This window comes from Staurois parvus, unplaced genomic scaffold, assembly GCF_062004578.1.
Source record: "Staurois parvus isolate SC_StPar_1 unplaced genomic scaffold, SC_StPar_1.0 ptg000234l, whole genome shotgun sequence".
Lineage (NCBI taxonomy): Eukaryota > Metazoa > Chordata > Amphibia > Anura > Ranidae > Staurois > Staurois parvus.
In genome coordinates this window covers 2,353,362-2,377,962 of record NW_028318030.1, presented here as the reverse complement: position 1 = coordinate 2,377,962, position 24,601 = coordinate 2,353,362, and the positions used below count along the sequence as shown (strand labels likewise).

The following is a 24,601-nucleotide window of genomic DNA, read 5'->3' as shown; positions in this document are numbered from 1 at the left end:
ACTGAGGAGTAAAGGAATTTTACTAAAAAAAGTTTTCCTAAAAGTATGTGGATCAGCTGTGTAGTGCAGTTGAGTATACTTTTTATTCCAATTGTAATAAAGGTTGTTTGAGCATATTATACACTGCTCAAAAAAATTAAAGGAACACTTTTTCATCAGAGTACAGCATCAAGTCAATTATCCTCCCTAGCGGTCTGATTATGTCCATATTTCTGTGCTCAAAGCTGTACATTTTTTTGCATGGAAATATGTATTTTTTTTATTGTAGGCTTGTAATTTTTAGGAATAACTCACTGAAATCTGTCCGAACAAGAGTCTAGTAAACATCCCGGGTAGGATAAAACTTGAAACATGAAATCATAAATTATAATTTAATAAATAATCATAAAAAATAATATAATAATACATTTAATTCAATTCTATAATCAAACCAAAAACACCGAAATTGGAAATATAGCGCCAAGTTCGCACATCACTGGGCAAAGTCGCAAAATCGTTTTCAGTGTCTGATGAGGAATTCCCCCATGAATCATTATCACTCAATTCTGCAAGTGGTTCTGATTTACTATCTCTGTTCTCTAGCTGGTCTAAAACCGCTTTTGACTTAAAGGGATGCTTTTTGGACGCCATGGACGTTTCTCAGTTTCCAGGCAGAAAGAATAGTACAAATGCAGGCAGGGCACAGGACAAAGCCCTAGGGACAAAATGTATGTGAAATGGTTTGAAATAGTAATGTTTTACTATGTTATTTTAGTGAATGTCACTTTTTGTCATTTTCAAATTTCCCGCCGTTCTGTCCCCCGTACGTCCCGACGCTCGCAGGGGACGGAACCCTGATGACAGATGCCGGCATCCGCCGGATTACATTGCCGGGGACACTGCAGGAGGGACATCGCGGGAGCGCAGGACAAGGTAAGTGATCCAGGGATCGCGGCGCAGCGCCGCATGGTAAGCCCGAGTGTAGCTCGGGGTTACCGTTTGTGGTACTAAAACTTTACCCCGAGCTACACTCGGGAATACCGCCAGGGAGGCTACCCTCCTAGGATATTGATCTGGTCAGTTATGTAGCAGAGGAGGTTGTTAATCAGTTTCAGCTGCTGGTGCCCTAGATGGGCAACAATGAGATGACCCCCAAAACAGGAATGGCTTTACAGGTGGATGCCACTGACATATTTTCCCCTACTCCTCTTTTCTGGCTGTTTTTCATTAGTTTTGCAGTTGGGCAGTGTCACTACTGGTATCATCAAGCGATACCTTACACAGGTAATCCAACTCCTCCAGGATGGCACATCAATATGTGCCATTGCCGGAGGTTTGCTGCATCTCCCAGTACAGTCTCAGGAGCATGGAGGAGATTCCAGGAGACAGGCAGTTACTCTAAGAGAGCTGGATAGGGCCGTAGAAGGTCCTTAACCCAACAGCAGGACTGGTATCTGCTCCTTTGTGCAAGGAAGAACAGGATGAGCACTGCCAGAGCCCTACAAAATTACCACTGGTGTGAATGTCTCTGACCAAACAATCAGAAACAGACTTCATGGGGGTGGCGTGAGGGTCCGACATTTTTTAGTGGGCCCTGTGCTCACTGCCTGGCACCAAAGAGCTTGATTAGCACTTGACATTGAACACCAGAATTGGCAGGTCTTGCCACTGTCGCCTGTGCTTTTCACATATGACAGCAGATTCACCCTGAGCACATGTGACAGACATGAAAAGGTGTGGAGAAGCCATGGAGAATGTTATGCTGCCTGTAACATTGTTCAGCATGACCATTTTGGTGGTGGGTCAGTGATGGTCTGGGGAGGCATATCCATGGAGGAATGCACAGACCTCTACAGGCTAGGCAATGGCACCCTGACTGCCATTAGGTATTGGGATGAAATCCTTGGACCCATTGTCAGACCCTACGCTGGTTCAGTGGGTACTGGGTTCCTCCTGGTGCACGACAATGCCCGGCCTCATGTGGCAAGAGTATGCAGGTAGTTCCTGGAGTATGAAGGAATTGATACCATTGAATGATCCCCATGCTCGCCTCACCTAAATCCAATAGAACACCACTGGGATATCATGTTTTGGTCCATCTGATGCTGCCAGGTTGCACCTCAGACTGTCTGAGCTTAGTGATGCCCTGGTCCAGATCTGGGAGGAAATACCCAGGACAACATCCGTCGTCTCATTATGAGCATGCCCCGACGTTGTCAGGCATGCATACAAGCACGTGGGGGCTATACAAACTACTGAGTACCATTTTAAGTTGCTGCAATGAAATTTCAGCAAAATGGACTAGCCTGCTGCATCATTTTTTCACTTTGATTTTCAGGGTGTCTTTGAATTCAGTCCTTTGGTAATTTTTATTTGCATCAAACAATGGGCATCCTTATGTTCCGAACACATTACCCAGTCCATATTAGTATACTGTAGATATCATGCAAGTGTTCCTTTAATTTTTTTGAGCAGTGTATTATATTTGAATTGCATTTTCATGGGGTTCACATGAATCAAGCTATTTCACTTTGATATGTTTTTTTTTTTATCATTTCATGTTGCAGGCTCGGGAAAGGGCATGGAGAATCGGCCAGAAAAAAGAGGTTACTGTATATAGGCTGCTAACTGCAGGGACTATAGAAGAAAAGATATATCATAGGTATAGCAATTACAGCTCTCTTTCATTAGACAAAGCATTGTCAATATTATAAAATTCAATTCGGTTTTATTCATAGTGTTTATGTTTTATATGAACTTACAGTTTGTGAGTTTAGGGCATGGTTTGCACATATTCTAATTTTGTGTTAGGTTCCAATAGTTCAATACAATTGTTCTGCCTGTTAAACTTTTTGAGTACAAACATTATAATTTATTTATTCCAGCACAGTTTCTTAGTAGTGTTGCAAAGATTTATTCACACATTTACTATGTTCTACTACCTGTGAATATTGTGCATACTAGATGTCCAAAACTCCACTTTTAAGAGCATTTGACTTTTTTTTTTTTCTATCTCTAAATGCCTCTCCATGGTAACCCATGTGTCCTTGCCCACATAGATGTCTAGTCCGAAAACAAAACATCACTTGCACATTCAAGAGGAGTGTTTCAGCAGGAAAAAAACAAAAACGCAATCTTGCCTAAACAAGAGTGTTCTGTCTCTCCAATCTAAGCATTGATAGTGTGATCTCTGTAACTTACAGTTGTGATGAGATAGCGATAACTTCAACCTCAGTTGGATACCAGAGTCAGTGACTGAATTGATAAGGCATCTTGTAGATCTTGTGACGTTTATTCCATAAACTGAGAGAACCTTACAACAATGAACATTCGATAGGTCAAAAGATCATAATGTTTCCTGCTCCATGACATGAGGCTAGCGCTGCAATGCATCTCTGGGAAAGGGGGAGGGCTATCTATACCTCATTAACTAAACCAAAGGAAAGGGAGGAGTAGAAACAAAATATAGAAACACTTAAAGGCATATGACAGTCATGTGAAACATGACAAAGCGTAAACGCACCTAAGCATTAGGCAGATTTAGTACTTGAGCGTGTATTCATTTCAGTGGCTAGCATAAATTAATATTGTGGCCAGTGAAATGAATGAACGTCCAAATGCCTGATGTTTCTAAAGGCATTTGCAGTACGTGTTTTACACACATTTTTTTTTATGCTGCTTTTCCCCTTCTAGGATTAAAGGCATTCAGAAGAGCTGGGCAAACACCCAGGCCTATTCATACATCACAGGATACAGGGGAGATAAAGTCATTGCTGCATGAGTTATGCTGCCACCTTCAGGTGAATAAACACTAGCCAGAAAAGAAAAAGCAGGATGGCCCTCACCCAGCCATAACCCCTCCCTTTTCTAAATCTCTCTGAAGATCACTTTTTTGGAACTTTTTCCTACATCTCTGCGCCGGTTCCTAACACCCCTATCCAGACAGAGGTAGTCCCTATCCATATATATATATATGTGTGTTTTGGGTTTTTTTTACAAACTTTCTTGTTAACATTTTTCTCCTCTAGCAAGGAGAAGATTCAATGTATATTTTTCTCCATTCAAGAGGAGAAAACCGCACAGGGGTAGGCTCAACTGTGACTGATCACTGTGGTAGCCAGTCAGTGGCTATCACAGAAATCGGGTAATCGGGAAACGAGCCTCCCGGTTCCCAATCATTTATACAAGACCTTGGGCTCTCGGGCTCACAGCACCAAATAGGTATTTATTTATGTGGCTTCACAGGAGTAAAACTCACTTCTGTGAAGTCCAGTATCTGCGTGCACTTGTCTGAAAGGGGTTATGTTACCCAAAAGAAGTATTTTCTTCAAAACTAAGCATTCTTAGTTTTTTTAAATTTTCATTGTGAATAAGATTACTTCAGGATTCATTGGGGACCATGTCCATGCAATTTCTTTACATGTGGAAATTCTACAATGAGCAAAAGGTTTAGACTCTATTCAGTTCAAAAGCAAAAGGCCAAGTGGCTATTCCCCTGCCAATACTCAGAAAATCCTGTTTAGCTTAGCGTTATCCTGGATATTTACTGCAACTGAATTTTTCTAGGCTCCTGAACAGACGTTAGGTCGCAGGCTTGAGCTGTAGTCTTCCCTCAGGATGAGTAGTCTTTGTGACTGTTCTATCATTTGTGGTACAGAAACTACCCTTTAAATGGTTAAATAGGAGTCCAACCGTCAAATGAGCAGCTGTTTGTACAGGAAGTAGGTAAGGATTCACAGCATGCAGCACAGAAGTATTGGGCTCTCCACCACTCCTCTCCTGATCATTTCTGATCATCTGTACTCTTTCTCTACAGAGACCAAACCTATTCTTGATCCTCTGCACAGTGGTCGCTGTATGCTACAGTGAATTGTGCTGTCTGGTGACCTAGTGTCTCTTCAAATGCAAAGGTCCCTGTCATATTCCTGCTTTCTGTTTAGCCCAGGGCTGAGCCCTGATTGTTTACTCTAAGGGGCAGTGTTACCTTTAATGTCCATAACCAGCTTTGCATATAATCTGTTATTCTCTTAGACCAACTGAGTATTTTGGCCTAAACTACTCCTGTGGTCAAAGCTGGCTCTCTGCACCAGTATAACATCTGCCTTTTCAGCAAGGGCTCTTGGGTGTTGTTTATGTGCACCTAGTGCTTTAAATACTATACTACTGTATAAATACTGTGTGAACCTTTCACAGAATGCATGGCCTTCTGTAAAGGGTTAAGGGAAGAGTGGTGTAGATAAACGACACTAGTGCTTGTGTCAGAACTGCAGCAGGCTTGAAGTACAGTACTAGCTGTAGTATCCGTCATATACAAAAGTGTTAACTGTATGGTACAGAGCAACAATCTGTACATTTAGAACACCTTACCAAAGGTAACATTTTTTTTTTTTTTTTGCACTTAAGAAAATTTTAAAATGTCTGGCTGTGTGGCTTGGCTCACTGCTGCCTTTTTAGGATTGTTGGGGCCTTTTGTTTTACCCCTGTTCTGCTCTTGGTGCCCTTCATGCCAATTAATTGGAGGCTGATTTTTGACATCCCACATGTAATGGAATATATGGCTATATCTCCCACTAAATTCTGAAATAAATAGATTTTGTTCTTATTCACTGTGAAATAATTTTCTTCAGTATTTAATTGCTGGATACTGCTCTCACCTTCCTTTTTTGAAAGATAAATGATTGCATGGCTGTGTTGCTCAATGCATTTACTATAGAAAATGGTTTTTACACTGCCTTATCTGAACACTTTATGTTTTACTCCAGATTGTGTGTATGTTATCCCACGTGGCCAGGGATGAAACTAGGACAATTTAGACAGGAGCCAATTAACCTACCAGCATGTCTTTGGAGTGTGGGAGGAAACCCATGCAAACTCCATGCAGGAGGCGACATGGTTGGGAATTGAACCCATGACCCTTCTACTGCAAGGCAGAAGTGCTAACCACTGTGCCGCCCGAATGTGTATATATATATATGTGTGTGTGTATATATTAAAATTAAATGTTTGAGAATATGCACATGGTTAATGGTAAGCTTAGCAACTCCACTAAATGCCATCCCAAAAACAAATCCATCGTAGAGTTGCATTGATCCTGGCGGTACTTGGCCCAAGTTTATAGCTTTAGGTGGTGCTTGTAATGACCAAAACAAATGGTGCCGTGCATACCCAGAATCAGAGTCACCATTACTCCGAAGATACATTTCCATGATTCATTTTAAATCCGTAATGTCACGATGGTCAAGCTGCTAACGTTTTAGGGTCCCCTTCCTCTTGGTGATTCAGTGACATGCTCAGTGGTCTCACTAAGCTTACCATTAACAATGTGCATAACCTTGCATTTTTGATATTGCAGGTTTGTAACCCTAACTGAATTTTCTAGTGACAGCTGTATGTCTGTGCCCCTAGGCAAATCTTTAAGCAGTTCTTGACCAACAGAGTTTTGAAAGACCCGAAGCAGAGGCGCTTCTTCAAATCCAATGATCTGTATGAATTGTTCACATTGAGCAGTCCAGATGCAGGTCAAGGAACAGAGACCAGTGCAATTTTTGCAGGTACCAGTGAATTAAAATATATTTATTCCATTTTGGCTTTTGAAAGACTGCAAGACATGAACTTTTTCACCTTTTCATTTAATCTCTTGTGTCTATTCTTTATTTTTATTATACCTAAATAATGATAATGTCTGATTAGTTGGATATTAAACAGAAGTGATGCCTATTATCTTCATGTAAAACATTGCAGTAGTACAAGATAAGAGACAATTGGAAGGTACATAAATTGTTTGGGCTCTCTGAATGTGGATGTGAGAAAAATGCAATCACATGTTCTATGGAAAAAACGTAGCACATTACTAGCAGCTCTTGAAAAAAACTGTCAATTAAATTACTGAGCACCTCCCTCTAGGTATAATTTATCAGTATTGTATATTTATATTTGGTAGTTGTAGTTCTACATTGACCCCCATGTAGTAGTTTGATCAAATCCTTTCTGGTTAGCTTTCAGGCAATGATGGGCGTGACAAACAGTGGAAGCCCAGTCTGCAAAATCTCATATTAACAAACTTTGCTTAGCCATTATGTAAGTTCCGAAATATAAAATCACATATTTAATCTGTAACGTTCATTGAGGGAAGTACATGTCTTTATCGTGTATTCGTCCTCCCTCTTCCCTGTAGGATTGATGAACTTGAGGCTGCTGCTTCTTATCATGTTTGTTTCTGTTGACATCCAGAGAATATCTACTTCAGGCCTCCTCATTTTTGGTTCATCAAAACCATAGAAGCTAAAAGTGCAGGGTTAAATAATCCTCAGTTGAAAAATTAAAAAATAACAGATGGTATTAAAGTAGAATTCCAGCTTTAACCTAACTAGTCGTAAAAATGTCCTTTCCCCCTCCTAACACCTATACTTCGTAACCTGTGTAAAAGAAATGTATATACTTGCCTATTTTCAGCCCATTCCACTCCGCTCTTGTGATCCGGCTCCTGTGTACCATCCAGTGGCAGCTACAGGGGAAAGGAGGGAGCGCCGACAACGGCTGGGACTTGGGAGCCTATGGGTGATGTCTCCGCTCCCAAGCATTCTCAGTCATTGTTAAGCGCTCTCTCCTTTACTCTGAAACGTCTGGCGGACACAGGGGATCACATGACTAGACCAGAACGGCTGAGAATAGGTAAGTATACATTTTTCTTTTCTTTTTTTTTTTTACACAGCATATGTATTAGTATTGGGGAATGTGCATTTTTAAGAGTAGTTAGGTTGAGCCTGAAATTCTACTTGAATAAAGTGCACTGAAATTATTTTTTCCTTTGCACATTAACAAAAGCGAGCAGTTAAACATGTCAAAACCCTAATGGTACACAAAAATCTATTCCTCTGCTCTCCCTGCTCAGTGATGTATTACAATCCTGAAGTCTTAGGATACTTGCTTTATTTGTTGATGACGTCAAGATATCCTTCCTTTGGCATTCAGATGGCAGAAAATCATCCTGCTATTCAAAAACAAGAAAATGTGAAACGAGATAAAATGTGTATTTTATATAGCGAATAAAATTGCTCTTTTTAGTAAACATCCCAGGGAAAAAAAACTTGTTAAAACAATATATTTTTAGGAATGCAAAGTAATTGACTTTTTATTTATCTTTATTTATTTAGAAATATTCTTGGTCTGTGCAGACTAATGTCTGCAGACTGCCAGCTGGATAGCAGTTGTTCATTAGTGCATTACAAATACTACTACATATGGCCTTTAGAGCTGTGCCTATTTGAGCTTTCAATTTCTGATTGCTGCAGTCCGGTTGTCATATACGACTTTGTCTTCAATTTGCTTGCTATGGAATAAATTAAGTGCAGGCAGAACCTTATTTTGTGTTTTTTTTTAGTATATAAGTAAAGTTACCTGTGTGTTTTTCTTTTATAAGGGACTGGCTCTGATGTAAAACTTTCAAGACCTCCTAAAAAACATATAAGAAGGGACATTAATGGTGTAAATGAAGAGAATTCCCTTAATACTGTTAAAAACAAAAAGCCAATTCCATGCAAGTCTTCATTGTCTGCTACTAGCACCTTGTCCCTTTGCTCAGAGGGTTCTCCACAAAATGGTTCACCAAAAATCCCTGATTTACAAGCCAATCTTACCGAGAACTTAAAAGCTGTCAACGAACACAGCTCATCTGTAGCTCCAGAAAACCGTCACCGAAAACACAGAGCCAAGACGAAACACCAGGTTAAAGGTAAAAAACTGAAAGACGGTAACTATGATGGGGAGAGGATTTCACATTTAGTGAAGCAGAAGCCATTCAAGAAGGCAGAGAATGAAGAGCAGCAGGAAAATCACAAGTCAAGCGATGACTATGTTTTGCAAAAATTGTTTAAAAAATCTGGTAGGTGATGCTTTTGCTTTCTAGATAAAGTAGTTGGCTTACACATGACCTTTATAGTTTTGCCTAAACATAAATAATATAGTGAAGTTTCGGAATCCATGTTATTGTCCATGCATGTACAGTATACTGTCGGTCTATGGTTTAAGGTATAAAAGTTTGAAACCGCCCTCAGTAGTGTGTTTTGCACATGGATAAACATGTCATATCTGTACACACACACATACAGTATCTCACAGAAGTCAGTACACCCCTCATATTTTTAAATATTTTATTATATCTTTTCATGTGACAACACTGAAGAAATTACACTTTGCTACAATGTGACGTAGTGAGTGTACAGCTTGTATAACAGTGTACATTTGCTGTCCTCTCAAAATAGCTCAATACACAGCCATTAATGTCTAAACCGCTGGCAACAAAAGTGAGAAGCCATGGAGAATGCTGCCTTCAACATCGTTCAGCATGACCGTTTTGGTGGTGGGTCAGTGATGGTCTGGGGAGGCATATCCATGGAGGGACGCACAGACCTTTACAGGCTAGACAATGGCACTCTGACTGCCATTAGGTATCGGGATGAAATCCTTGGACCATTGTCAGACCCTACGCTGGTGCAGTGGGTCCTGGGTTCCTCCTGGTGCACGACAATGCCCGGCCTCATGTGGCGAGAATTTACAGGCAGTTCCTGGAGGATGAAGGAATTGATACCATTGAATGGCCAACACACTCACCTTACCTAACTCCAATAGAACACTTCTGGGATATCATGTTTCGGTCCATCCGACACCACCAGGTTGCACCTCAGACTGTCCAGGAGCTCAGTGATGCCCTGGTCAAGACCTGTGAGGAAATACCCCAGAACGCCATCCGTCATCTCATTAGGAGCATGCCCCGACGTTGCATGCACAGAAGCACGTGGGAGCCATTCAAATTACTGAGTACCATTTTGAGTTGCTGCAATGAAATTTCAGCACAATGGACTAGCCTGCTGCATTATTTTTTCACTTTGATTTTCAGGGTGTCTTTGAATTCAGTCCTCTGTAGGTTAATAATTTTCTTTTCCATCAAACGATGGGGCATCCTTACCTTCCTAACACATCACCCAGTCCATATCAGTATAGATATCCAGCATGATATTTTTCCACATTGAGATCTGATGTGTTTTCAAAGTGTTCCTTAACTTTTTTGGAGGTGTGTGTGTGCACGCGCGGGCGTGCGCATATATAATGTGATCTGATGTGTTTTCAAAGTGTTCCTTGAATTTTTTGGAGGTGTGTGTGTGTATGTATGTATGTATGTATGTATGTATGTATATATATATATATATATATATATATATATATATATATATATATATATATATATATATATATATATATATATATATATATACAGTGGGGATCGAAAGTTTGGGCACCCCAGCTAAAAATTTGTATTAATGTGCATAAAGAAGCCAAGGAAAGATGGAAAAATCTCCAAAAGGCATCAAATTACAGATTAGACATTCTTATAATATGTCAACAAAAGTTAGATTTTATTTCCATTATTTACACTTTCAAAATAACAGAAAACAAAAAAATGGCGTCTGCAAAAGTTTGGGCACCCTGCAGAGTTAATATCTTGTACTGCCCCCTTTGGCAAGTATCACAGCTTGTAAACGCTTTTTGTAGCCAGCCAATAGTCTTTCAATTCTTGTTTGAGGTATCTTTGCCCATTCTTCCTTACAAAAGTCTTCCAGGTCTTTGAGATTTCTGGGCTGTCTGTCACGCACTGCTCTTTTAAGGTCTATCCATAGATTTTCAATTATGTTGAGGTCAGGAGATTGTGAAGGCCATGGCAAAACCTTCAGTTTACGCCTCTTGATGTAATCCCCCGTGGATTTCGAGGTGTGTTTAGGATCATTATCCATTTGTAGAAGCCATCCTCTCTTTAACTTCAGCTTTTTCACAGATGGCATCAAGTTACCATCCAAAATTTGCTGAAATTTTATTGAATCCATTTTTCCTTCTACTCGTGAGATGTTCCCTGTGCCACTGGCTGCAACACAACCCCAAAGCATGATTGATCCAACCCCATGCTTAACAGTTGGACAGAGGTTCTTTTCATTAAATTCTGTGCCCCTTCTTCTCCAAACATACCTTTGCTCATTCCGGCCAAAAAGTTCAATTTTAACCTCATTGGTCCACAGAACTTGTTTCCAAAATGCATCAGGCTTGTCTATATGTTCATTTGCAAAGTTCAAACGATGATTTTTGTGGTGAGGACGTAGAAGAGGTTTTCTTCTGATGACTCTTCCATGAAGACCATATTTGTACAAGTATCTCTTTATAGTGGAATAGTGTACCACAACTCCAGTGTCTGCCAGATCTTTCTGGAGGGATGGTGCAGTCAAACGTGGGTTTTGAATTGTTTTTCTCACAATCCTGCGAGCTGTTCTGTCTGATATTTTTCTTTTTGCTTTAACTTCCACTGTTCCTGATGACTGCCATTTCCTAATTACATTCCGAACAGAGGATATTGACATCTGAAAATGCTTTGCTATCTTCTTATAGCCTTCTCCAGCTTCGTGAGCATCTACTATTTTCAGTTTCAGTTTTCTAGACAACTGCTTAGAAGAACCCATGGTGCTGATTGTTGAGGCAAGGTCAGATGAGTCTGGGCATTTAAAACCTTTGAGCTTGACATCACCTGGTCTTCCCAGACGATGATTGAGAACAATCCATGACACTAGCAGGTCTCAGCTTTACAAAGGGGGCAGTGCATGCTATAAATTCTGCAGGGTGCCCAAACTTTTGCAGACGCCATTTTTTTGTTTTCTGTTATTTTGAAAGTGTAAATGATGGAAATAAAATCTAACTTTTGTTGACATATTATAAGAATGTCTAATCTGTAATTTGATGCCTTTTGGAGATTTTTCCATCTTTCCTTGGCTTCTTTATGCACATTAATACAAATTTTTAGCTGGGGTGCCCAAACTTTTGATCCCCACTGTATATATATAATATATAAAATAATGTGTGACTCGAGGCAACAATAAAATAATCACGTTTTAGTCTTACACCTGGTTATTATTCATATATGCAAAGATATATGTAAGATCTGTACAATTCTAAAAGATTAAGTAGTATAGGCAGTGCAGGTTGGTAATTGGGGAAGTGAGAATTTGAGTGTTTTTAAGTTTGACGAAGAAACGGTTCTTAAAGCAGAGCTCCAGCCACAATATAAAACATAAATAAATAAAAGTTAGCAGCTACAAAAACTAGCTGCTGACTTTTTAAAATACAGTTACCTGTCCCTCGATTCTTGTTTCACCAGCCGTTCTCTCTCCCCCAGCGCATGTGTGAGCAATGTTCCTCTTTCTGAATGGTCTGTAATCTTTCTGGGACCTGTCACGTGTCCCAGAAGACTACAGGGAGGGAGGATAACTTCCACTTCTGATCCTTAAAGCGGAACTTCCTCTTTTGTGTGGAGCTCCGCTTTAAGTCTGTTTGTCCTTGAGTACATTGATCTGTAATAGTTACCTGAGGGTGCAATTGCAACAATGTGTGTACTAAGCTAATATTTTCACATATACAGTATTACTGCTGTAAAATATTTGCATTCTGACAGAGTAACACAAAGTTATAAAAAAAAAATAAAAGCCAAAAGTGCAATATATTCCTATAGTCCTAATATTATTGATCTAGAAAAAGGCAGAACCAATCTTTATTGGTATAACTGCTTGTTTAATCATACAGTGGAGAAACAATACTGAACCCTTCAACTGCAGATGGGCTAAATTCCTATAGTTTGTATGTTTGCATGCTCTTCAAGAGGATCTGAATTGTGGAAGCTGTGCCCAACGTAGACAAAAGACCGGTAGCTGGTATGGTCAATATTCTACAGCCGTCCCTATTTCCCACTACTTATGTGCCATATTCTTCATGGTGCCTCTGTGAAGGCAGCCAATTTGGTAGAGGTATGATTTTGCTTCCTTGTGTCAAAGCTACCTTCCTGATGACTGGTGTGTGTGTGTGGGGGGGGCATAAGTCAAACATCCACAGAATTAATGAAGTAGAAGAATGGAGATCATTGAACTTCAAGTCTTGAAGTCCACAGGGTTTCTTAGGCACAGGAAGTTCAGTGCTATTTTTCAGGTGATAAAAGGTACATGTTTCAGGATACTGCTTAGGCATAAATACCATATCTAGATATTCTCTTTTAGATAACAAATATTCACTTTCTTAGTTTAGATCCACTTTACCCTCTATACAATTATTTTCCCACAGGTGTTCATAGTGTCATGAAGCATGATGTTATTATGGATGCCTCAAGTGCTGACTATGTGCTTGTTGAACAAGAAGCAAGTAGAGTGGCTCAAGAAGCACTACGTGCCCTAAAATTTTCCCGTCAACGTTGTAATGCAGCCTCCTGTGGAATTCCAACATGGACAGGGACAAGTGGTGGTGTCCCTCCCAAAACTAGGTGAGAATTATTGTGAACTGAACAGTACCTTTCCTTTAAACTGCAGAAAAATTAAAGCAGTATATTATGCTAGATGCATTGGCAACCCTTTATTGGGAATTATTTTATTGAAAAAATGAACATATATATTTTGAGAATAAGATTCTAACGTCAGCCTACTGCGGTTAAGGTGTGGTTAGAGAGCATTACCATTGAAATCAATGGAAGCAGCTAAGAAGAATGATGCCTCATGAAAGCATCATGCTGGTTATGACAGAACACAATGCTACTGCTTCTGTGTGAACACCACTGTGCATTATCGTTGTAATACTCATAGCAGGCGTTGAAGGGTGATTGAGGATGTAAAAATGCTAAGTAAATGCATCCAAATTTAGCTGGGCACTGGGGGAGAGATAGTGGAGGTTCCTGTGTTCCACAGTGCACTGGGAAATAGAAAACTAGGAAGAACAGTTTCAATCATTTCCTGTTTGTACAGAGCAGCCTTGTGTCAAAACCATTTGCCTCTGTGCAGGAAAAAGCATCAAGCCAGCCAGCAATATTGCCAGTACCAAGTAGGAGCAGAGGCATTGAGCATTATTGCCAGTGACAAAGGTTTTTTTGTGAAAGCGAAGTTGAGCTTGATCCAGCCAAGTGCCAAAGAAATCAAACTATATGAATCCATCTTGAAGAGAATTCACAAAAATACCTGCTATCACACCACAACCTAACCACACCTCAAACTAGATACTTTCCTCTACACTTCCCCTTTTAAGCATTTCCCACTAGAAAAGCAACACTTCCATGGGCATTTATCTAGCATTCTTGAAGCTTTTTCAGTGCTGAAATTGTTGACCATTGTGTAGCTGTTTTACTTCATTACAGTGAAACCAAAAAAAGAATAAAAAAAACAATTATAGACTTTAAAGTGGAGGTCCAGTAAGGATTAATAAAAAAAAAAAAAAATTCAGCTACACAAACTGTATCTTCTGACTTTTAAAAAATGGACACTCACCTGTCCCTCGATCCCGCTGTCTCCTCACACTGGCCGGGTTCAACGACAGTCCTTTCTCCTCGGCGCTAGCATCTTCAATGTGGGGACCCGGCTGTGACAACTTGCAGCATCTCAGCTGGGTTCCCACTGCGCATGTGCGAATAACGCTGAACTTTGTGAATGGTCCCGTAGTCTTCTGGGACCTATCACGTGTCCCAGAAGACTACGATGAGGCGGGTGGGGGACAAAACTTCATCTGATCGCCTAGGTGCTCGCAGCGGAAGTGGCAGCAGGTACCCCCTCTCCCCACCCTGCTCCCTAAAGGTGTCAAACCTTAACTGGAAGAGGCGGACGGAGCCTTGCTCTTTTGTGTGGAGCTCCGCTTTAACTTACTTGAGTAGCAGAATAACTAGTTATGTACAATCACAGAAACTATAACTGACATTTTGTGTATAAACTTGCGTGTGAATGTTTTGTGATCTATTATTAGCTAATGTAATAACCATGAAGGGTATGTGGTAATAACCTTCGTTGACTTTTGTTCATTTCTACTTTGTCCTCTGTTAACATTGCCTATATATTACATACAGATTTATTTTTATTATTTTAAGCATAGTTTTCAAGTTGAAAAGAAAAATGTGCCAATGTGTCACTGACCTTGTCGTTGATTTTTTTTTTGTAGGCACTTCCCTATATTTTTGATATCTTATATCTCCCCCCCCCCCAAAAAAAAAAAATAAATAAAGTACCAAACGCTTGGAAAAATAGTTTGATGTGATCTGGATTGCACATTCTTGAAATGGCCTATAGGTGGAGCCCTTTGATTTAACATCTATTCTAGTTTGAAAAGGCAAGGATTCAAAAGACAATAGTTATTTTCCATTTCTAAATTAAAAACAAAACTAATTCTGCTACAAAACGGAAGTAACTTTTTCATATACTATGGAGTTAAGTTAGAATTTGTTTAAGTTTATACTGTCCATGCCCAGGTATAGTGCTTTGGAAACTTTGTACCAATGTTCTTCTAACATGTTTGTGAGGAATGGCTACTGCTGCTTTCGTTTGATAGATACACATTAACTGCATTTGTTAACTTACAGCAGCCTATATTTTGTAATCAAGAAGATAAGGTTGAGGGCGGAGCTTTTTTTATGTTAAAAACTTGGCAAGGTGCATGTATTCATCCTCAGATCTGCACATGGTTTCTTTATGCAGTCAGCAAAGCATGTGTTATGTTGCAAGGCAACATTTTATGATGCATTTGACTTACTCAAATTGAGTTTCCTGTTTTATTATACAGTATTTAGGGTTTTTTTTTTGTTTGTTTTTTTTGTTTTTGTTTTTGTAAAAGGTTCGGGCAGAAAAAGAACCCACTGTTGCTTCGACCTGCTGTTTCAGAAAGCAAGATCTCTCAAGACAAATGCAAGGTAACAAAACTTAAAAAAAACATGTCAATGCCTTCTATAACACAATACTATCTAGGCCTGTGTTGATGGACTTTGATGGTTTGCTTCTCATACCACTCTGTACGGGTGTTTTATGTTGCTTCTGGTATAAGAGTTTCTATTTTTTTTTTTCAAGTTGTGATATACATGATATGAACAGCAAACCTTCCTAGTTTTATGCAGACATTGATGTAATTCATAATGCACCCATGTTCCAAAATGGCCTTGTTTCTGGCATGTTGGTGTCCCTGGGAAAGTCATCTTGGGTGACTGGAGTGTAATGGAGTTCTGCTTTAAACAGCTATTACAATACGTAGAAAATAAGACCTTTAACCCCCCCAAATTGTACATACAGCTTATAATAGGAAAAGTAACGATTTGTAGATCAAGCACATGTTTTTATTTATGATCTGGTCAATTCTGTCTGGGTTCCTCAATCTTACAAAACACAGCTCCTGTTAAATCTGTATTCTTTTTCTAGTGAGATCAACAAAATCATATTTAGAATTTTAAAATTCAATATTTTAGATAAATTAACAATTTTGTTTGTAATTCCAGGACTCCAAGATTACTAAGCAGCAAAATGTGATTAGGACTGCTACTTCATCTCATTTTAATGGAGATACCAAGTCCAAAGAATCCACTAGTTCTGCATTGTCCTCTTCTTCTTTACTTGCTCGTATGAAGGAAAGAAATCATCTTTTGCTTCCTTCGAGAGAAGACAATGAAACAGGAGCTCCAACGGCAGATCCTACAGAGCATGATGAGCTTCTCGCAGACATGAGAAACTTCATAGCATTTCATGCTCAGGGTGAAGGTGAAGCCAGCACACAAGAAGTACTTAATGAGTTTGAGAGCAAACTTTCTCCCTCGCAGTCCTGTGTCTTTCGGGAACTTTTGCGTAGGCTATGTACTTTTCATCGGAATAGTGATGGCTCTGGAGTCTGGAGACTAAAACCTGAATTCCGCTGAGCATTGCTTGTTAAACTGGTCATTTTAAATGTACAGCTGATATTGAGATTACTGCACACTTAGCACAGATGCAGAAAAATGATCTTTGTATAGCCATAAGGGCAGATATCAAGTTGGTGCTTTATCTAAACAGACCAGAGCTGCAGTATTTTCTCAGTTTTTTATTACACAATGTCAAAATACTTCTCTGTTCTGTTCAATCTATGTATACCTATCAACATTCGCTATGAAGTGTTGAGCACGCAGACCTAATGGTGTCTGGTCAAGTGCCTGTGATAAATTTTTTTTTTCTAATTGGTTATGGAACAGGGCACATGAGGCAATGTACAGGGTTTATGTATGGTAGCAGTTAACTGATCTACCTTGCTGCTAGTGGATTTAAAATTGTTTATTATAAAACGTTTCTTTAATTTGTTCTTCATTGGGGACACAGCAAACCTTTGGGATATAGGCACTGCCTTTGGCAGATTGGACACTGAGCTAAAACAAAAAAGGTATACTTTCTGTCTCTATATCCCTTCTGCACAAAGCTTGGTTTAACATTGTGTCCTAGGAAGTAAGATGTCTCTCAGCTTTTTGGAAGAACTTCTGCTGCTTCCAGAGCCACAGTCAGCCACTGCATTCACCAGGTAATTTCCTAGGAGTATTCCACTAAGGCCTCATTCACACCTGAGCATTTTGTAGTTTGAACCTCAAATCTACAAAGGTAAACAAGCAAACGTGTTTAAATAGTGGCCATTCACATATAAACAGTCATGTGCTCATCACATGATGCCTGGCGCTTCACAAGCTACCCAGCTACTTTGAAAAAAAAAATAAGACGTTTTTGGCCACCTAAAATTAAATACGCCTGTAAACGTGCAAATCAAACATTTTTACACTTTTATGGTTTTTAGCCTGTGAGAACTGGTCTTCTGTGCCTACTGCATTAAATTGGCTAAAAACAAAAATGATTTATGCTTGAGTGTGAATGTGAATGCTTGAAATATCGCTGGTTCAATGCAAGGTTCCAGCAGACTGTCAGTGTAATCTTTCTGCCTGTACATCATACATCATACATTGTATGAGCAGGCAGTTTCACACTTTCAAGAAGAATCAATGAACTACCAGAGAGCTTAACAGCACCGTGGTAGTTCATTGAGAACTACAAGCCGACATCCGCAAAGGCTGTTAATACTTGTAGTTGATTCATTCACAGAACTCTGTGAATGGATGACGCAGCCATGTGGATGGAACCCTGCACAACCACGCTCTTTTAAAAAAGTGACAGCGGGTGCGGGGGAACTTCTCATTCTGCTGTCACACAGAGGGCTAGGATACTCCAGCCACTGCAGGAGTGGCAACATGTTACATGTTCCATCCTAAAAGCAGGTGAAACTTTCCCAAAGGTGAACTTATCCTTTATCCCTTTTGCTGCTAGAGCCCTTTTTGCATAAAAAAAATCACTTTAGACCTGAAGATTACATAAACCCCAGAAAACATTATATATTTTCTGAAAGCAGATGCCCTAGAGCAAGGGTGTCAAACTGGCTGCCCTCCATCTGTTGCCAAACTACAAGTCCCATGAGGCATTGCAAGATTGACGGTTCCAACCATAACTCCCAAAGGCAGAGGCATGATGGGATTGTAGTTTTGCCACAGCTGGAGGGTCACAAGTTTGACACCCCTGCCATAGAAAATAAAAAAGTGGTTGTTCCAATTTTTTATGTCACATGATATTACCGCAAAGGTCTAGGAAATGCAGAATTTCAATTTGGGGCACAAACGGCAATAAATTACACAATTTTATGGAAGATATAAAAGATAAGGTTGCATCGAGTAAATAGATACCCAGCATGTCAAACCTTAAATTTGCGTGCGCTCCTTAAATGGCAACAAATTTTAGTACCCTATATTTTCTATAGGCAACATTTTTAAAGCCCCCTATAGGTCCTTAGTTTAATGTTACGATGGAGGTCTGGTGCTAGGATTATTTCTATCATTCTAGAATGCGTGGCAATATGTAATGTGTATTGCAATTGATGTTTTCACACATAGGCGCCCTAGCATGTGAGTTTACATTTGTGCGTATATGTGGGAGTGGTGAGGGTTATGTGCTTGGGTGTAACTTTAATTTTTTACATTTAAAAAAACTTTTTGTACTATTTTTTTAAAAGTCCCCTATCTGATGATTTTTTCTTCTCTTTGAGATATCCAGGTCTAAAAGACCTTGCATGTCTCTCCTGTGCTCCACTGAATGTAATGCAATGCAGATCGCACTGCATTACATTCTTTTCCCGCCTTTTGATTGCTGGGAAATCTGTCATTGGGGACCCCGGAAGTGGCGTCACAGGTCAGGACAAGAAGGGAAGGAGAGCGGATGTGTGTCCGCTCTCCTCCCTCCCCTCTACCAGTCTGGTCCCCGCTACACCGGTCCCAGGCCTACAGATGGGCAAGAGGAGCCCAAGGTCCATAATGGGGTCGGGGGGCAGGGCTGGTACTTTAGCACAGTGTATGGAAGCAATCCGGCGGCAGCACAGCCACCCAAATGCTTCCGCCTGACATGTAAGCCCTGCTGCTTGCCTGCAGCAGCGCTATCTTAAGAATAAGAAAAAAAACTGCCTGCCCGGCACCCAAACCACATGACCTGGGTGTTGGGCGATATCAATTGCACTTCTCTGGTTAAGGTATACCGTTTTGCTTTCATGTCCTCAGCCACAAGGTTTTCAGGAGGCCATGTGACACAACCTTGCCTGGACCTATAGAATGGAAATGTTTAAAGAGTTTTTCCTAAAACGTCTGTGCAAGGGGTGTAGTGGTTTTCCTTTCTGTTTTAGCTTTCTGTCTAACTAGCTAGAAGTAAGGCCATTACTCCAGAAGACTGCTGTGTCTTCCAATTAACTGCTTCCAAAAATCCCCTTTTCCCTAATAATTTTCCAGGATAGCATGAGTGTTTCTCCACCCAACAGGGAACGCAAGGCTTACAATCAAATCAGCTGCCAGACAACCTCAGTTCTTTGTGTTTCCTAAGACTATCAGGAACAACTTTACATGTAGTACCTTGTAGTTTTTTTGACTGCTGTGCTAGCTGGATCTGGTTTCCAAGGATAGGTGGGTTGGAAGTTTTCTGATCTCCTTGTATCACAAAGATATACACTCACCGGCCACTTTATTAGGTACATCTTGCTTCCAATCCTGACGCATCCTATGGTGCCGCAATAATTTGAAGCAGTGAAGAAATGCACTATGTAGATGGTGTGGAGGACTCTAAGCGAGAATTCTTGCCTGGCTCTTAAGTAGATCCAGATGCACAGGATCCTTGTCCTGTGGAGCTCATCTATAGAGGAGGTCTATAAGAAACATTTGGAAAATATTTCATTTGATGAGGAACAACTCTTCAGAGAGTCCTGAGACACCTTTGATCAATGAAGTCACAGAGTGGGAAGCACTCTTTAACTAGTAAGAGTGAAACCGAGATGCCTGGGGCAATATCAACAGTTCTGGATTTCATCCTTCCAGACCTCTGATTCCAAGGCCAAGTCCATGATGTCTAAGCCAGCCAAGTCTGGTGCCAATCCAACCTCACATGGTGTCCCTACTTTAAGTGGGGGGATGTCTTTTGGTCTTTGCTGCTGCCTGAACTCAGAGCATTTCAAATTCTGGTGCTCTGAACATGATTTACCATGGGTACAGGAGTTTTGGTTCATACCTTCTCCCTGCTTCGTGCCCTCGTATCTGCTTGCTTCTCTTCTGAGATTGCTGGATCTTCGCACAGTTTAACTCTTCAGTAGTGATTTTTCCAGCACTCTCGGAGGAAGCGTTTCAATGTTTTTCTCACAACCTTTTTGTGTTCAAAAACCCAAAAGGGATTTTCACATGTTCTAGATTTGAAGATTCTCAACATCTTCCTGCGGGTCCAAAAAGTCCAGATTGAACCAGCCCAGTCCATGATTGCATTGATGAACCAAGATCAGTTTTTATCATTAGTAGACATCCAATGATGCACATTTACTTGTTCCCATATTCCTCCGCATCAGCGGTATCTGCACTTTGTGGTAGATGTGCAGTACTTCCAATTTAGAGTTTTTCCCCTTTGGCCTCTCCATGGGTTCCTAGGTTGTCACCAGGGTTCAGGCCTTGGCTCTTGCACTGCTGCTCTTTCAGAGAATCCACATTGGGGGTTATCTGCAAAATCTTATCTTGACAGGCCCAGGCCCTCTCTGCAAAGTTCAGGCAGACAGTGTCTACACTTTAGAACTTTGGATGGATCCTCATCTCCCAGAAGTTTGCATTGGATCTGACCCATCACTTGGAGTACCTGGGCCTTGTCCTGAACATGGCCCAAGCCTAACTGTTTCTTCCTTGGCAAAGGTTATTGACTCTTAAAGCTCATGTTTGGACCTTTCCTTCCAAGAAGCTTCCATTCATCTGCTTTTGCATGAGACTACTTGGCCTGGTGGTGGCGGCTTCCTTCAGGCGGGAGATGCTTGCCCAGTTTCATTCCAGACCTCTGCAGCTCAATGGTACTGACTGTAGGAACACGGACCTTCTTTCTCTGGATAGGGCCATGAAACTCTCTCCCAAGGCCAGTATATTGCTGGCCTGGTGGCTGACCAGCCTGGAGCTAAAATAGTGAAAGTCTTTCTCCAATTATACTGGAGAGTTCTCATGAAAAATGCCAGCCCGTCGGGCTGGAGATGGACAAAGACGGTCCAAGGAACTTGGTCATCGAGAGAGTGCAGACTTCCCATCAACATTCCAGAACTAAGAACCACTGACCAGGTTGTCTAGAGATATAAAATGGCCAAGAGAATACTGTACCCTCATACAAGAGCGCAGGGATGGCCTGTATTGTTGCTTGTCAGTGCTGGATCTGTGTCCTCTCTGGCAAGGTGCTTTACAGGTCCAGGGCAGTAGAAAAGAAATAGAGTGAGGGCGATGTCAGTAAAAACATTCCATTTATTGAGAATAAAAACAGCATCCACTTACATCAGAGGGAGAAGATGAAGCAGCATGTCAGCTTGTGGAAAAGCAGCTCTACATCAGTGGATTGATGAACAAAGGTCCATGCTGTAGAGTTAGCAGAGACTGGAGGATGATAGGCAGCCGGCAGATGTAAAGGCAAAGACTGAAGCAGCTGCAGCAGAGAGACTTCAGGCAGCACATGGACTCTTTCATGGTATGTGGAGACTCGGGAGCAGGCAATGCATTTCTGGGCGAATTAGCTCCTCTGGCAAGATTAGATTTCACCAGGGGAGAAAGAAATGTAAAAGTTTGTCGGGAGCAGTAGGAGCCACCAGGGGGGAACCGCTGAAAACACTAGTTTTTTTACTGAAAAATAAGACAAGAACAATTGTAAAAATGAGTGGATTTCAATGGATTTGGGGGATAAAATGGGGAAACTAATAAAGATTTTTTTTTTCTTTAAAAATGTGTATGCTCTATTTATTTTTGTACAATTTGTACATAAGGGGAGGAGAAATACCAAAAACTCTAGAATGGGGACTAACAATTTTGTATAAGTAACTAGGTCAGGGCAGTAATGCCCTTGTGGAGGTGTCGGGTTCCTGAAGGCCCTGCAGGGCACACACTTAAGAGGGATGAAAATGTGGGCCTTCTAGCTTTGCAGCAGGAACTGGTGCTAGCAGTACATGCTTGTAGCATTGTATGTAACAACACACCACAAACGTGGTGTTCAAAAGGGGTGGATCAGCACAGCGAGCATTCATGATGAAGGTGTCTTGCGCGTCTGAACATGCAGATACTATTTTTTATTTTCAGGTAAAGATGACCCCTTGCGCAGCATTAGTGGGAGCACCATTGGGGACCTTGCAGCCTTTTTAGGATACCAAAGATGGCTCAGGGTGCAAGGATGATTTCAAAATAACTTTAGAAGAGTCTGAGTGTGAGCTTGTATTCAGTGGCGTCCCGAGGCAGGTGCAGGGGGTGTGGCCTGCACAGGGTGACACCGGATCCGCTCCATGAAAAGGTACGTTTTAATGCAAGCCGACGATCCCCGCAGCATGGATCCAATCCATGCTGCGGGGATCGTCGGCTTTCTTTACAACTTATTTTTTTCGTGGAGCTGGTCCGGTGTCACCCCGTATATTATTATTTTTTTATTATTATACAGGATTTATATAGCGCCGACAGTTTGCTCAACTCTTTACATTATGGTGGGAGACAGTACAGTAACAATACAAGAGGGAATCGAGGGCCCTGTTCCTTGGAGCTTACAATCTAGGAGGGAGGGGATAGTGGTACAAAAGGTAATAACTGTGGGGGATGGAGTGGTTGGAAGAGTAGAGGATTCCAGTGTTAGCTGAGGGCGGAGTAGGCTTTCCTGAAGAGATAGGTTTTCAGAGTGCGCCTAAAAGTGAGCAGAGTAGGCGATATTCTGATAGATTGGGGTAGGGAGTTCCAGAGGATGGGGGAAGCCCTGGAGTAAGCATGGGAGGAGGAGACAAGGGAGCTAGAGAGTAGGAGGTCTTGTGAGGAGCAGAGAGTACAGTTTGGGTGATATTTGGAGACAAGATCGGTGATGTTATTTGGGGCAGTGTTATGAATGGCTTTATACATCGGTGTTTTTAATTTTATCCTGTTGGGCAATTGGAAGCCGGTGGAGGGTTTGGCAGAGAGGGGTGGCAGATACAGAACGGTTAGTAAGGTGGATGAGTCTGGCAGCAGCATTCATGAATGAAGTGGGGATAGCCTGCGATGAGGTAGGCCAATGAGGAGGGAGTTACAGTAGTCGAGGCGTGATATAATAAGGGAGTGATTGAGTTGCTTAGTGGTTTCCGAGGTTAGGAACCGTCGTATTTTTGAGATGTTGCGGAGGTGAAGTATACATGAGTTTGTCAGCGATTGGACCTGGGGCTGAAAGGACAGATTGGAGTCTAGGATGACACCTAGTACCCTGGCTTGAGGGGTGGGACTGATGATAGTGTTGTTGATCTTGATGGAGAAGTCGGGGGGGGTGCAGGCTGGGGGGAATACTAGGAACTCAGTTTTGGAAAGATTGAGTTCGAGGAAGTGGAGTGATATCCATGCCGATATGTCACTTAGTAGGCTTGTGATACGAGTGGAGACTGAAGGGGTGAGGGGAGCGGTAGAGAGATAGATTTGTATGTCATCAGCATAGAGATGGTAATTGAAGCCATGGGAATTTATCAATTGGCCAAGGTAGGAGGTGTAGATGGAGAAGAGAAGGGGTCCGAGGACAGAGCCTTGAGGGACCCCAACAGAGAGAGGGAGTGAAGAGGAGGTGGCAGCGTTATAGGTAACACTGAAGGAGCGCTGTGATAGATAGGAGGAGAGTCAGGAGAGAGCAGAGTCTCTGAGGCCAAGAGAGTGTAGTTTTTTGAGGAGGAGAGGGTGGTCAACTGTGTCAAAAGCCGCAGAGAGGTCGAGGAGTAGGAGTGTTGTATAGTGGCCTTTGGTTTTGACGGTTAGTAGGTCGTTGGTGAGTTTGAGTAGGGCAGTTTCAGTGGAGTGTAGGGGAAGTCAGACTGTAGAGGATCGAGAATGTTGTTGTCAGTGAAGTGGGAGCTCAGGCGATTATAGACTAAGCGCTCTCGGAATTTAGAGGTAAATGGCAGCAGGGAGATGGGTCTTAAGTTCAGGTCGGAGGGGTCCAGGGAGGGTTTTTTTAAGTATGGGAGTGATGTGCGCGTGCTTTAGAGGGGAGGGGAAGGTGCCAGTAGATAGGGAAAGATTGAAGATGTGAGTGAGGGAGCGTAGGATGGAAGAAGAGGGCGACCGTAGGAGTTGTGAGGGGGCAGGTGGTGAGGCAGGCTTCTGAGAAGACCTTAGTGACCTCTTCAGTAGTAGCGAGGTCGAAGGAGCGAAGTGTTGAGGGGGTTTTAGTGTGAGGAATGCTAGTTGGGGTGGAAGTCTGAGCAGTGGCGATGTCCC

At 41.4% G+C, this 24,601-nt stretch overlaps 1 protein-coding gene across 2 annotated transcripts in view; it reads left to right on the top strand.

Moving 5' to 3' along the window:
* ERCC6 (ERCC excision repair 6, chromatin remodeling factor) overlaps window positions 1-22,118 on the top strand; it is a 147,751-nt gene extending 125,633 nt beyond the window's left edge. For both annotated transcript variants that reach the window (XM_089680011.1, XM_089680012.1), the window contains exons 16-21: window positions 2,547-2,641; window positions 6,385-6,530; window positions 8,399-8,860; window positions 13,126-13,321; window positions 15,643-15,718; window positions 16,295-22,118. In XM_089680011.1, coding sequence (XP_089536137.1) covers window positions 2,547-2,641; window positions 6,385-6,530; window positions 8,399-8,860; window positions 13,126-13,321; window positions 15,643-15,718; window positions 16,295-16,708 — 1,389 coding nt within the window. In that variant the 3' untranslated portion in view covers window positions 16,709-22,118. The remainder of the gene's footprint in view (window positions 1-2,546; window positions 2,642-6,384; window positions 6,531-8,398; window positions 8,861-13,125; window positions 13,322-15,642; window positions 15,719-16,294) is intronic.
* Window positions 22,119-24,601: the final 2,483 nt, after the last annotated feature.